At 37.6% G+C, this 16319-nt stretch overlaps 1 protein-coding gene across 1 annotated transcript in view; it reads right to left on the bottom strand.

Annotated features, from left to right (window-relative positions):
* The window catches only part of LOC117499961, a 172703-nt gene that overhangs the window by 42458 nt on the left and 113926 nt on the right, over window positions 1-16319 (bottom strand). Inside the window, exons 14-18 of the mRNA XM_034152676.1 lie at window positions 11656-11721; window positions 11409-11483; window positions 11158-11211; window positions 10933-10998; window positions 10679-10753 (exon numbers count right to left, since the gene is read on the bottom strand). Of these exons, the coding sequence (XP_034008567.1) occupies window positions 10679-10753; window positions 10933-10998; window positions 11158-11211; window positions 11409-11483; window positions 11656-11721 (336 nt within the window). The remainder of the gene's footprint in view (window positions 1-10678; window positions 10754-10932; window positions 10999-11157; window positions 11212-11408; window positions 11484-11655; window positions 11722-16319) is intronic.

Consider the following 16319-nt stretch of genomic DNA (forward strand, 5'->3'; position numbering starts at 1 on the left):
GCACCACTTCATTTCTCCAGAGTTTCGATAGTGACACTTGATGTTTATGCTATCTCCTTTAAATCCTGTCATCTCTTGCTGATCCACGTAGAGACTGGGTGTACCTTGATGGAGAACATCATTCATTGAAACTCTTAGAAACTCTCTTAGCAGTGTGATTAGTACATGCTGCTGATGTTTGAAATATGTTTGGCATATGTTTACCTCTGGTGAATACATTATTTGAGAAAATGAGGTAATTTTAATATTAAAGTGTTGATATTTCACAAAATATTTGAAAAGGTGTAATTGGGCTCTTACCTCCAGTGACTGACAAGTGGAAATACTCTTTGAGATCTGCTCCATCTTTAATCTCCGCAGCACACCAGTAATAATCAGTGTCCTCTCCAGTCAGATCATTTATAGTCACAGTGAAGACTCTTTGTGTTTTGTCATCAGAGATCGAAAACTTTCCTGAACTGCTTGGTTGGTTTGTTTTAACTTCATAAGAGCAGGAGGCCCAATATCCTTTACACAAGTATTTCAAATGGTTTATGTACTCTGACTCATAGAGACATGGGACAGTGATCGAACCTCCAGCTCTCACTGACACTTCACTGACTGTAGTTATGCTGTGAATTCCTGCAACAAGAGCAAACTCAACATTATAAAAAGATAAATAAAAAAATATCAATACTCTTCCTTTAGATGGCCTACATAATGTTGATGTTCATATTAGCTCACGTTTAAACAAATTACTTAATTAAAGCCTTCAAAATATTAGAGATTCACTCCAGCATACACATAAAAGATGTTTTTAAGTCTTGAGTCTTGTGCCTGCATGACCTGTAAGTCCAGTGAAGATGAGAAGAAAGCTCAGTTGAACCGTCATGTCTGGGAGTGAGTGAGTCAAGCTAAACCCAACCCGGTATCACGGCAAGACGTGAACATGTGACGATCTACCATGCTGGGAGACGTGAATATGTCACGGTTTCGTCCCTTCAAACGTGACAGTTACACGGTATTGTTAACATGGCCCAACCAGTGCCAGCGCCTATTGGTCGGTTTTTATTGTCAAAATGAGATGTTTTTAATTTATTTTTTAATCGTCACACTCGATTTCGCCGATTTTCTTGTTGCCCTAGCTGGTCGACACCTCTTTTAGCAGAAACAAAGGCTACATTAATGTATTAAATCGATGTTAATCCATGTGTGTGGATCATAGACTGGTGTGGATGTGGAATTAACGGACGTGACGTTGTGCGATTGCGTTGCCAGGCAACGCAATTTACAAACTCTTCAACTACAACTAAATACTTTATTAAGGGCAGTGAATTCGTTTTTTCTGTATGTTTTTCAAATCAGAGTTATACAGTAGGCTAAGTGTCATAGACAGTGTTACATTGCTATTATTATCCTTAAAATATATATAAAACAAAACCCCTTATGATCTTTTTTTTGGGTGGTTTACTAATGACAGTTAATTCTGTTTCTGCTATTGATGGTTTCATTTTTGTGAAAAATAATAAAATAATAAAATTCAATAACGTGCTTCAACCACTAGATGTACCTTTCTATCAGCTGTGCACCATTATGGTGTAAATACAGCCTATCTACCAATTGGATCAAATATAAAAGTCAGCCGAATTAGTATTGATACTGCAAGGAGACGTATTGTGTAAAAATAAATGTAAGATGTTGTTTAATTGCTGATATATTTATGATCCACGTCACGTTTTCAGTTTTGGCGGCAGTGCTTCCTGTTTGTCCAGAAGTCTTCTCATCAGGTCTCTATAAATACAGAACTACGGCAGATATGTAATATTTAATGCAGCCGAACCGTGTATTACAATGCCGTTATGTGATGACCTCCAAAGAGAAAAGCAAGCAAACTCGGAATAAAGTATTATTTTATTTTTAAATTTTCTTTCGGATTTCACATCAACAGTAAGTCCGGTTAACTAAAATGTCCATGCGGAACAATACCCCCAACCCATAGATCCGTGGGTGAATAATGTCAATCATCACATTACACACATCCCTTCACATTTACATTTTAATTTACATTAAAGTATTTCGTGAGGCCTTCTAAAAAACTAATTCACTGCCCTTAATAAAGTATTTAGTTGTAGTTGAAGAGTTGCCTGGCAACGCAATCGCACAACGTCACGTCCGTTAATTCCACATCCACACCAGTCTATGATCCACACACATGGATTAACATCGATTTAATACATTAATGTAGCCTTTGTTTCTGCTAAAAGAGGTGTCGACCAGCTAGGGCAACAAGAAAATCGGCGAAATCGAGTGTGACGATTAAAAAATAAATTAAAAACATCTCATTTTGACAATAAAAACCGACCAATAAGCGCGGTAGACCATTTGCTTGGCACTTCCGGGTATTTCTCCACTGGTTGGGCCATGTTAACAATACCGTGTAACTGTCACGTTTGAAGGGACGAAACCGTGACATATTCCCGTCTCCCAGCATGGTAAATCGCAGTGACGTGCGGTGAGGTTCATGGCTGGTGAGGCACTGACTCTTTCAGAGTCAGATTTACAAATATTATATTTTGACCTTAATCGAAATATTCGGTTATTTTCAAAAGCTTTTTTAGTCTGATGCTTCGATTCATTTTAAACAGACCGTTCAACAAAAGGATACCCAAAATCTAAATATTGGATTGTTCTTTCTTAGTAAGATCCCATTTTCATTACAAATGTGGTCTTACCTTGACTTGAAGATGAAGTCCATGCTATCCTTCTGGACAACAATCTCTATTACTTTTTTGTAAAAGTCCTCCTTATCTTCCTGTAGTTTCAAAAGTCTAGTTTGTTGTTTGCGTGTACCGTCTCTGTGTAGAATAACAATAGCAACAAGAACCTGTGGGCTCACGTGCGCCCCCTTCAGTGAGGCAGAGGTTATGGCTGCCTCCCCTGGTGCTTTTTTCAGTGCCGTTGTACGATGAGACCAGCGGGCCTAAATATCATATATACGTGAAATAAGTTATTTAGAGACTATGGATGGCGAGGATAAATGTAATAAAGGGATCTACAAACATTACATTGGTGACATACAGTAAGATGGTAACAGGCATGCGCTTAGGGCCCGCTTTCCAGCCAGTTTCTGTGGGGTGACGCATTCTGAAGTGAGGCAGGGCTCATCTGTGCCTCACCTTACCCCACAGTAACTGGCTTGAGCGCGCTCACAAAATATTTGCCCGCGCTAAATTAGTGCCCGTGCTCCAGCAAGTTACTGTGGGCTTACGAGAGGCAGAGCTCGTCCCTGCCTCACTTCTCATCGCTCCCGTAGCGGAGCTTGGCAAATTTGCTGATTTTGACTATAAAAAGCGATTGAAATCGTACATAAATCACACTTACAACACAGATCAGTGGAGACATTTTATTATTATTACTATTTAGTTTTTCGTTAGTTGTTTTTCCGTTACATTGGAGTATGACAGGTGAGGCTCTGCCTCCCCTGACTGCACGTCGCTGGTAGATCGTCATATGTTGACGTCTTGCCGTGATACCGGGTTGGCTAAACCACATGAACCCTATCACTGACAGACTGATTTTCTCATTTCCTTATTTGCAACTCTTAATATCTTCCCTCCCTCCCTCCCTCCCCCACCTCCTCCTCCTCCTCCTCCTCCTCCTCCTCCTCCTCCTCGTCCCCCTCCCCCACCTCCTCCTCCTCCAAGACCCATGTCCCAATTACTGTATATACCCTATATAGAGTTTGTTGTTTTACCACAGCTCAAATGAACAGTTTTGCTTAATTTAATTACCAATGCATATGGTAAATAAATGCTCTTGAAGTGTATGTGTCTTTTCAACCCAGTCTCACGGCATTTCGTGTTATAGTCACGAAATTAATTTAATCTATTGATTCGTGTTCATTTTTTCGTGTCACACAGAACGATTTTAAAAGCAATGTATTTCTATTGGTAGTATGTTTCGTGCCTGCACCACGTCTTTTTGTCCGGTCGGGTCTTGAAAGACCAGAAGCTGTGTGTTTCATAAAAACATTTTCTTACTCAATATCTCACCCTAAGCCTAACCCTATCCCTTTTTATTTTAAATTGTATAATGTCTGAGTTTTGTTGCCGTCTGAGAGGAAAAGAAATGGGGCAAAGAGCCTCAGAATACTGAAATCTGTATTTTTTGTCATCTTTTTTTTCTTCTAATTTGTTATTATTTGGTGCAGGCACGAAACATACTACCAATAGAAATACATTGCTTCTAAAATCGTTCTGTGTCAGAATACTGAAATCTGTAATTTTTTTTATCTGTTTTTCCTTCTAATTTGTTATTATTTACATTGCTTTTAAAATCGTTCTGTGTGTCACGAAAAAAATTGCGAAATCGTGGTGAACACGAATCAATAGATTCATTTCGTGACTATAACACGAAATGCCGTGAGACTGTTGGTCTTTTGGTGTTCTTTACATAGATTTTTGGTTTAGAGCTCCCTCGTCTGTAGTTTTGTCACATGCTTATCATTGCTATATTTCTTAATAAAATAGATGTAAAGTAAACCAGATCTGATTAGATACCATGTGGCCATCTTTGCTAATATATAAAAGCATGAACCACTTCCTATAAATACTTCCCTTGTAAGGCGTAGACGATCAGAGGAATTACCATGAAGGTTTATTAATATCTATGCAGCTAGTGCGCTTTTACAGTAAATGTACTTTAGACTTTGGGGGAAGCTCCAGTGGCTAAAAATGTTTTAAACAAAAGACCATCGTGGACTGAAACATGTTTATTTATCAAAGCATTACATTAGAAGTAATTGAAAACTTGAATCCATTGTATATTCAATTAAAAATACAAATAATACCACTTCAAATATAGGTTGTTATGTACATGTCTACATAAAAACACAATATTCTTTCATTTAAAAACCTGTATTTCAGTAACCAAAGTGTAGACACATGCCAACTTAAGAATGTAAACTTTCCTAGATGTACCTGCTGCTTAAGGCAGACGTCACCGAGCATGTTCAACACAAAATGGAGCAGTGGCCGTTCTTATAATCTTTTGAATGTGCAAGTCACCTATTCCTGAATGTCTTTCTTTCTATATGGAACTTCAAGCTTCTGTCAAACCCGCACAATTAATACAAAATGGAAAGATTTAGAAAACTGCAAAACTACCATTATGAAAGTGACATTTCAGTCAGAAGAGATGATTAGACAAGAAGAGGGAGAAGAGGAGGAAGACAACTGGGAGGTCAATTGTTTAATTATTGTTGGAGTATGTTTATTTTTGCTATTTAATATAATTAATTTACACCAAACATCACATAAAAAAACATTATGATAAATACAACAATGACAAATTAGATGGTAATATTGTTGGGTTGTGAAACCTCATTTGTTGAAGAGTGTAGAAAGCTTTTGTTAATGCAAAAGAGAGGTTTGTTAGATGGATTTTAGAAAAACAAACCTGACTCTTAAATTGAAGGTGATCGTGGGAAACTAGGCCCAAGTCAGTACTTTTTAAACATATGTTGCAGCTTTGTAGAAGAGGAGATAACTAAAAGCAGAAGGTGCAAACCCTCAAAAAAAGAAGAACGAGGTTTCTGCAAAACCAAAGAGCACATGAAAGCAAGTTGCAACAACATCATTACAAAACAAAACTCCAGTGATACAGATGTAGGGTAGGGGTAACACATTCACAGGTTTCTCTGAAACTAAGGCATGTTGCTGTATGTTACATCCTCATCTTCTGCTTCAACCTGTTGCAGAACAGAATACAACATGTAATAGCTAAATAAATATCAAACATAAACCCTACTTATTCAATACTAGCAGCTGGACATTTAAAAGTTGATTATTTTGAAAGTTAACTTATTTCAAATAGTTTTTTGAATTACTGGTGTATATTGTATAATCTAAATGATAATACATTAACCTATGTGCCTTTTCGTGCAGTTATTTAGTGTTGCACAAGTTATGGTTTTAATAGTTAAGGGTTACCTCGCCTGAAGATGTTCTCACACATCTTACTTCCCCTTCAGCCTATGTTTGAGAAAAAAGAACGTCATTTACAGATGAGATGTTGTTAGATTAAATTAACAAATCGTTTTACTGTATCTTCTTAACAACAGAAATGTACAGTATGAAACCATAGTAAACATAAACAATGTAACATGACCTTCTCTTTACTTCCAAACCAGAAGGCCTATCAGGGAACAGTCACATTGGGAAATGAATCCACATATGTTACCGTTGTGGCTGATGATTCTACTTTTATCTGCTCTAAAAGGGAGAGAATAAAAACAACTGTCACTGACTCCTTATTTTTTTTGACAACAGCAATGTACATTTGTCCTTATTTCAAAATAATTATTGCCCAAAAAACTAAAATTGCTAATACAAACTGTTTAAAAAGAAAATGTTACTGAATACTTATGGTGTCTTTTGTATATAAACCAGATGAACACGGTTACCATAACAACGAAGATTACCACAGCCACGCGGATACGAAAGCTCTTCAAATGTTCATAAGGACTGCAGCAGGAAATTATAAGCACCCAAATTATTGTTAAAGAATTACAGGATTTTTTGAAACAACATAAAATGTACTCATCATCCTGGTCATACTGTGTATTGCACTATACTGTTTTACTAAATCCTATACGGTTTTTCTGAGTCATTGTACAGTACATTGTCTAATGCCAGTAAAACATATATAGAGATTTCCCCACAATTGTTTTTTTTATCACAAAATGGCAACTTTTATCCAATCACGGGGTGTTTCTCAATCGCGAGTAAAGCTGCTTCAGAGCCACTATTTCAAGCATACTACGTAATCGAGTGCCGCCAAAGTACTGTTCCAATCTCCAGCATACTTGGAAATCTACCGAGCCCGGCGTACTCCGTTTGGAGAAATATCGAGGCTGCACATGAGTAGACTCCGCGGCCTTAAAATCCCCACAATGCTTTGCGCACGGACCAATTTCCCCAAATCTGTGGCGGAAGATGTAAGGCGGGGCCTCTCATACGACGCACACCTGCACACTTGCTAGCCTGTTCCACTCTTTGTTTTCCAAATGTCAGGAAGTATTCTTGACTCGCTTCTGAAGCAAGATGCTCGGCAGACATGTGCTACCAAGCAAGCGTACTCGCGATTGAGAAACACCCTCAATGTCGAGGAAGGCTGCTCCAGAGCCACTATTTCAAGCATACTACGTCATCGAGTGCCGCCGAAGGACTGTTCCAATGTCCAGCATACTTGGAATTCTACCGAGGCCGGCGTACTTCGTAGCAAGACATTTCTAGGCTGCACATGTGTAGACTCCGCGGTCTTAAAATCCCCACAATGCTTTGCGCACGGACCAATTTCCAAATCTTTGGCGGAAATCGCGCTCCATTTAAGGCGGGGCCTCGCATATGACGCACACCTGCACACCTGTTAGCCTGTTCCACAATTCTTCGTTTTCCGAGGCTAGGAAGGATTCTTGCCTCGCTTCTGAAGCAAGTGACTCGGAAGACATGTGCTACCAAGCAAGCGTCCTCGACATTGAGAAACACCCACTGTATGTAATGAAAAGGTTACTGACCTTGTGTGCCCACCCTGAGCAATTACCCCTGTAACACGACAACATAGAATGCTAATATTCTCACTCAAATCAACACAAAGATTGATGCATTTGAAAATCCAATGTACTTATAACACTTACTAGTTGTAGGTTTCTCAGTAACAGTTATGTGCACTGGCATCTGTAAGTCTCCTTTAACGCATGCACAAATACCAGCGGCTGCTCTCTGTCCTCAGTCCGCACGGAGCGTCCACACAGCAGCGTTAAAAAAATCTTGGAGGCGGGCGTATCTGACGCTTGGGGATTTTTTGCGAGCAACGCGACCGACAACCAATCACATGAATCTCCCGCCCCCGACATACAAAGCAAAAAAGCCCGAAGTAAACTGGATATAAACTCCCCAAACAGGCGAAAACCTACTACTGTCTCTGCCACCTCCCTCCATGCCTGGCTCCTCCGGTTTGTATCCCGGTAGGTAAATAGGGACTGGTCATAAAGCACCGGGTGATTCCCTACCGCTATAATTAATTTCTCCTCCATTTTTTGGAATATGAGGAAATGACCTGCGGTATGTCTCTCCCAGCATACACGCGGTTTGATTGGCTAGCACTTGAAATGTCAGATTTGCATAAATGGTATTTGATTGGCTGACGCTTCCACCTCAGCTTCAAAAGTTGAACATTGCTCAACTTTTGAATCCTGAGATGCCTGGAAAGCTCCGCTCTGCTTCCCACAATGCAGTTCGGCGAAAAGTGAGGCAAAGTGACGTCACCCCATTCAAAGTGAATGGGCAGAAGCGTTGGAAGATTTTTTTAACGCTGCTGTGTAGACGCTCCGAGAGTCACAGTGAAAACACCAGTGTTGCGTGCACTGATGTCGACTCTTGTTCCATCTATTAATCCAGACTTTGTCACACAGGTGCCGCCAAGCCTGCACCACTTCCTTTCTCCAGAGTTTTGATAGTGTGACGACCCCTGCCTTGTTATCTCTTGTGTGTGTGTGTATGTTCCTTTAAGGTTCTCCCTTTGGTCTATCAGCTGGGATTGAGGACACCTGGTGGCTGGTACCAGAGGGTTAAAGGGCCTGAGTGAGACCCGCAATCTCTCTCCCCGCAGAGGACCGGACCTCGGAGAGCAGCCACGTCGCCTATTCTTTTTTGCCTTGCCTTTTTGTTTTTGTCTTCGGCCACATATTTTGTTAAATAAATACCTTTTTCTACATATTCTTGTCCTTCCCACGCTTTTTGTTATGGCTAAGAGCCAGGCCATGACAATAGTGACACTTGATGTTTATGTTATCTCCTTTCAATCCTGTAATCTCTTGCTGACCCATATAGAGACTAGAGGCAAATGGGCAGTCAAGAAAACCACTTGAACCCAAACACTGGCAGACTGATTCTTTATTTCCTTTTTTTCTACACGTAATAACTCTACTTCTCCTCCTCCATCTGTAAGACAGACCCAATTAGTAAATGATGTATGTTTTGTTTGTGATATATACTCTTTATGCAGTTTGTTTTGCTACCACAGAGCACACATCACTCTTAGCATCTGACATCACACATCAAACAGATGAATTGAACGGATTTGTTACAAATGTGTATGGTGTAATAACAAAAGCTAGAATACTTATGTGTTTTTTTATATGATCTATTACATAGTTTGTTATTTGCTTAGTTTCCCCCACATGCCTAACATTGCTGTGTTTGGCGTCCTCTTCAGTCAGAGGAAGATTCAAACCAAAAGTTTTTTTAAATAAAAACTATGTGTAATCGACCAGATCTGATGAAATTGAATGCATGGTGATCTTTATTATTAATATAGTACAAGGAAAACATTTTATGAATACTTTATTTGTAAGGCCGGATCAGAGGAATTAGAATTAGAGTTCACTAGATAACAATGCCTCTACAGTGCACTTTTACAATATCATTTACTGTAGACTTTGGGACAAGGTCCACATTTCCAAACAAAAGAATAGCACTTCAGGCATATGGACTGAAACGTGTTCATTTATTTAAAACATTAAACCACGACAACCATTTGAAGTATGTGTCAAACACGCACAGTGCATACAAAGTGGAGAGATAATATTAACACGACAAAAATGCCATCAGAAAGTTGATGTTTCAAACAGAAGGGGTAAATATATAAGAAGAAGAAGACCAGGAGGATGGCAGAAACTGAAATATCAACTCGTGATTTATTGCATTATCATGTTTATTTTAGTTGACTTATTTTGTACTTTAAACATTCATGTTCCATCAAACATTAAACAACAAAAAACATAATACAAGGTGTAAATGGACAAACATAATTAAACAAAACCTGTAAGATTTGTTTGGTTCCTCCTGCATGTTCAGGAGCTTGGTCATTTTGTACGAGTGTAGAAAGCTTTTTTCAATGCATAAAATCTCTTGAGCTTAAGGATATGAAGAAAGGGGAAGGGGAGAAAAAAGAGGTTTCTGCAAAACCAAAGATCAGATGCCGGCAAGTTGCAAGACTGTTATCTAAAACAAGCCTCCAGCGATGGGTATAGATGTAGGGTAGGGGGAACATTCACAGGTTTTTCTGGTGCTAAGCCAACCTGCTGTATGTTACATCATCTTCTTCCGCTTGAATCTGTTGCATAAGTGAAGAAAAAATGACATTAGGGAGGAAAGATCAAAGATGAAAATTACTTTTGCCACACTAACAGCTCTAACAGGCTGGACACAATGCTTTGAGCTAAATGCTAACGTTACATTGTCCTAACAATGTCAACGAAGGCTGAAGTACTAAGGTTTAGCAGGACTGCTTGCGAAGTTCATAATCTTAGTTTAGCCAGTATCAATGCCAACATTTGCTAACACAAATCCAAAAGGATAACCGAGGCTGATGGAAATTATCTTTCATAGTATTTCGTCATTATCAACAAATTACATTTCTGACCTGATTATGGCGCTATATGAAAATGCAAGGAATCACCAAATTCGTAAGGATACATTATTTGGACACCAGGACCATCTGTACCAAATTGTTTAATGATCCATCCAACAGAACAAACAACAATGGCCACCCATAGACACGCTTCTATTTTGCCTTCAAAATATGGGGTAAAAGCTTCACTATTACCATAGAATACAACATTTAAATTAAAATGTACCCTTTGTTTAGTTTGACGTTCTGCAGCGACCACAGAGGAGTACATCACGTCCACATCTCTATTAGCTTCTGACCACTGTGGAAGAAAGAAGAGACGGACACGATCAGATCGATTTAACAATTTAACTTTTGACATTGCTTCATAAAAACAAATGTTTATGATGAAATAATAAATGCTGCCTGAGAGAACTTATCTTTCTACTTCTGTAATCCTGTTGTGAAATGCAAGTTGTGTTTTTATTGGTTAAGGGTTACCTTTTCTGAAACTCTTCTCATGTGTTTAACATCGCTGTATGTTACTTCCTCTTCAGCGAGACCAAGCTGCAAACCATCAACATGAACATGAACAATTCTTCCTTTTTAGGGTAAACAGCTGATCATTTGAATCACCATAAGAGTTTACCCAAAACCTAATTCTAAATAGTTTATTTATTCAAATTTGTAATGTTCTGTGCCAATCATTTTTACACAGTGTCTTACCTGACCTGTCTTTCTCTTTTTCTTGACAGTACTGTATGTTACTTCCGCATTAGACTGTGTTAAAAGAGCAAAGGACAGAATTTGAACGACAAATATGAACCAAAAGCCTAATGTTCAATTGTTTAATGATCCATCCAACAGAACAGACAACAATGGCCACCCATATATAGACACGCTTCTATTTTGCCTTCAAAATATGGGGTAAAAGCTTCACTATTACCATAGAATACAACATTTAAATTAAAATGTACCCTTTGTTTAGTTTGACGTTCTGCAGCGACCACAGAGGAGTACATCACGTCCACATCTCTATTAGCTTCTGACCACTGTGGAAGAAAGAAGAGACGGACACGATCAGATCAATTTAACAATTTAACTTTTGATTTTGCTTCATAATGTTTATGATGAAATAATAAATGCTGCCTGAGAGAACTTATCTTTCGACTTCTGTAATCCTGTTGTGAAATGCAAGTAGTGTTTTTATTGCTTAAGGGTTACCTTTTCTGAAGCTCTTCTCATGTGTTTAACATCGCTGTATGTTACTTCCTCTTCAGCGAGACCAAGCTGCAAACCATCAACTTGAACATGAACAATTCTTCCTTTTTAGGGCAAACAGCTGATCATTTGAATCACCATAAGAGTTTACTCAAAACGTAATTCTAAATAGTTTTTTTATTCAAATGTGTAATGTTCTGTGCTTATCATTTTCTTTCTCTTTTTCTTGACAGTACTGTATGTTACTTCCTCATTAGACTGTATTAAAAGAGCAAAGGACAGAATTTGAAAAACAAATATGAACCAAAAGCCTAATGTTCAATTATCCTTTTACAAAGAAGAAAATAGTATGAATAACATTAAGAGTAGGGTAATAGTAATTATGACAATAAACATCATATGTAATAAGTAGTAATGTGCTGTCTACAGTGATTCATTGTAGCTTCAAAGGGACAGTACAGTAAAGTCGTATTATATCTGGAATTACTGCAGTGTGAAATAAATTAATTTCCTTTCTTGTAAATAAATGTATTTGGAAATTAATGATCATGTCTTACAATTATTGTGGCTGGGGATTCTTCCTTGGTCTGTCCTAAAAGTGAAGCAATACAAAAAGTATTGTTAGTGACAATAATGTACAGTTATCTGCATTATTAGTAAATATATTTATGATTAACACACAATAATAAAAATGCTATTATTTGGATTGAGCATAATTCGGCATAGACTTACTGTGCTTTTTTAACATAAACCTAAATAAACATGGCCACCATAACAATGAAGATCAGCAAACTCAAAGGGATGATGAAGCTCTTTAAGTTCCCTGAAACACTGTGGCAGGAATAAATAAATACAAAACAATGTAAATGACACATTTGTATAAACAGTCAACATTTGCATGATTCAAGAAAGTCTCTCACCTTTGCTGTTTACCCTCAACGGTGGAAAGTGGTTGGTCTGCAGAACTAGTGGTGTGCTTCGCAGGCTCAGTGGTGTGCTTCACAGGCTCAGGGGTGCTAAGACTTGTTGCTGCAAAAGTGAATGTAATGACATGTGGATATAGCTATTAGAGTAAAATGACAATAATAATTGCTAAGATTTTTATCTTTTATTTTATTCAATAAATAAATTGCAAATGACTTTACCCAACAAATATTACAAATGTAATATTTTTGAAATTAAGAATGACTTATAACACTTACTAGTTGTAGGTTTCTCAGTAACAGCTATGTGCACTGACATCTGTAAGTCTCCTTTAACACACACATACCAGCCGCTGTCCTCAGTCCACTCATAGTCACAGTGAGAACCTGGGAATCAATGACTTTGATGGTGACTCTTGAGTTTTCTAATGATCCATTCGGCCATGTCACACAGGAGCTGCCCAGCCTGCACCACTTTATTTCTTCAGCGTTATGATAGTGATAATTGATGGTTATTTATTCTCCTCTGATTCCTGTCATCATCTGTTCTTCCACATATAGATATGGTTTGCCTTAATAGAAAACATAATTCAATGGAAACTTGTAAGCAGCCAAGTCGGTACGTGCTCCTGATGTTTAAATAAATGTTTAATAGTTAAATCTGGCAAATACATCATTTGGCTCTTACCTTTGTTGACTGACAGGTGGAAATACTTTCCAAAATCTGATAAACCATTATTCTTCACAGCACACCAGTAATAACCAGTGTCCTCTTCAGTCAGATCATTTATAGTCACAGTGAAGACTCTTTGTTTTTTGTCATCAGAGATCGAAAACTTCCCTGAACTGCTTGGTTTGTTTGTTTTAACTTTATAAGAACAGGAGGCCCACAGATATCCTTTACATAAGTATTTCACATTGTTTTTGTATTGTGGCTCATAGAGACACGGGATGGTGATCGAACCTCCAGCTCTCACTGACACTTTACTGACTGTAGTTACGCTGTGAATTCCTGCAACAAGAGCAAATACACAAATGTTAAAGTAATATTCAATAATAATTATCCATATTACCTTCTTACATTACCATGTGAAGCATACAATAAAATATTCACAAATATTTTCTGTCACTGACCTGTGAGTCCGATCAAAATGAGAAGGATGCCGAGATGAACAGCCATGTCAGAGTGTGAGCGGACCAAACAACATGTACGAACTGATGCTCTACTTCCTTTGTTCCTAAATATAAAATGCACAAGTTCAAATATGGGTCCCTCCTATAAGGAAGTTGCGTTTCATCGGTTAATTGTGTAATATATATATATATAATTATTAGTGCAGTTGGAGAGTACCCTACATCGATTAAAGCTTTGGAGTAGAAACATGCATACAACATTTCAAAAGAAAAAACCAGCACTTCAGGTTTATGGACTGAATTGTGTTGATTTATTTAAAGCATGACATTAATAACATGAAATGATTAAGAAGATTAAAAACATTAGCTTAACACAACTGGGTGAGTAACGGAAATATCATGAACATGTCATGTTTCCTGCTATGGCTTTAGATCACATTTTTAAAATTAAATATCCAAGGATATGGACAGAAACACACATAGAAAAAACTAAGTGTTGTAATCTTTTGACAAAACACAATACATTGTATGTGCATTTGTGCCAACAGGTATTATGGGTACTTTTTATGGGCAGTAAGCCTCAAAAACAGATAAAGTCCAAGTCCTTTTCAAGTTATATATGTGTGACACCAAGCTAACCAGTGCCCTTAAACAACTTCACACAATCGCCCTTTTTATTCTTTACATATCTGTGGTGTTATAGCCTTATGGTTTAACAAAGAGGATGTCTGACGGAGTAACACAAACCCTGTTTGAGGAACCACAGATGAGACGATACATTTGGCTGTTTCCAGTTACATTATACCATTTTGTTGCTCGAAAAGCTAAATAAAAGTGATTGTACTGTACAGTAAAGTAAACTGTCATCATTTATAGTCATTCCAGAACATGTCATATATGACATTTTAAAGTATAAAAAGTGTTAGCATATCAAACTAATTAAGGTTAAATATGAGTTTCTAAACATCTTAAAGATGGAAGTAAGAACTAATAAATTAAAGTGAGAATAACATGTAAGCAATACAGTTGAAAAACATAAAAGTTATCAATGTTGTTGTTTTTGTATGCAGGGGAGGGTTAAAAAAAAGGTGAGATGACTACAGATGAAAAAGGAGAAGAAAGAAGTTACAGCACAACCAAACAAAGCTATCTGCTAACAGAGAGATAACGAGATTAACAGACAGACAATCATTTCAATGTTTTGTCGGTGCTGAGCCACAATATACTTTACTATAGAATTAAGGGTAAGGTCCGGTGGATACACATGTTTTTAACAGAAGACCAGCACTTCAGGATTAAGGACTGAAACATGTTCATTTATTAAAACAATGTATTAGAAATAATGCAAACTTTTTTTAAGTGTGTGTATAGCACGCACCATACAGTATATAAAAAAGTGGAGAGATGACACGAGTACTGCAACAATGTGATTAGAAAAGTGATGTTTCATCCAGAAGAGATACGAAGACAATGGGGATGACAACAGAAACAGGCCGATCCATTAGTGATTTATTGTGTTTGAACAGTTTTTATAACTTCTTTGTCATTTACATATAATGATTAATTTTAAAAATTAATCAAAAATCAGACAACAAACATCATGATAAAAGTATATATTTAGATATAAAATGTTTTGGTTCCTCCTGCAGCTTCTGACTTTTGGTCATTTTTAAGATTTTAAACTTGTGTCAATGCATTTGGGAAACCCCTATTGAGCGTAAGAAGGTTCATAAGATGTGTTTTGTTAGCTTGTTGACTTTAAGATGCTTGTGGGAAACTACACCCATGTCAGTACTTGTTTGAAATGTTTTGCAGCAGTGTGGAGAAGAATACTGTTAGAAATTAAAATCAATGTTAAACAGCATAATTCAGTCTAAAATATATCGTCAGTTTAAAGCTGTTTTATTGTGGAAAAACCCGGAAGTTCTCAGGAAATCAATGCCAAGCTTTTATTCTGAAAATCCTTTATCCGGTTAGCATGTGACTAAATATTACGTTTTCTGAATGTAAAGTGAAAATGACTTGGAGTGTTATACACCAAAAACGAACGGACTTTAACACTACATCGATAGACGTTGGGATATTATTACTGCTGAATATTAAATGAAGGTACAATTGATCATAGAGTGTTTACACATTACGTGAGTAGCTATGACGTCAGAGGGAGTTACCATAAATGAGAACTGTGCCGTAAGTGTTGCTAGAACTTCTAAACTAAGTATTACATCTGTTTATAAGGTATTAAATAGAAAGTCATCACAGAGATAAGGAGGAGAAAAGGTTTAAGGAACTAGGCAGAGAATACCAATGTCGAAATCATCTGTTCTCTCGTGATATCGAACCAAAACAGATGAGAAGGGCGGTCCCACTATCTGCACAGCGTGAGACAACGAGACGAGGATAAAAACAGATGAGAGACGACCACTCGCTCTCTTTTCCTTCGCTGCAGCCCACCCTGAAGACATCACCGGCTTTGTCTCTCCATTACCCATGCTTGTTCTTTAACCACGTTACTTAATTAAACTACCCATTTGAACCTTTTCAGAGACTCCATTAGTCTCTTCATTCTAAGCTCCTCTCCTGGGCGCGAGAACATCGAATACTTCAATA

The sequence above is a fragment of the Trematomus bernacchii genome, unplaced genomic scaffold (assembly GCF_902827165.1).
Source record: "Trematomus bernacchii unplaced genomic scaffold, fTreBer1.1, whole genome shotgun sequence".
In the NCBI taxonomy this organism is placed as follows: Eukaryota; Metazoa; Chordata; class Actinopteri; order Perciformes; family Nototheniidae; genus Trematomus; species Trematomus bernacchii.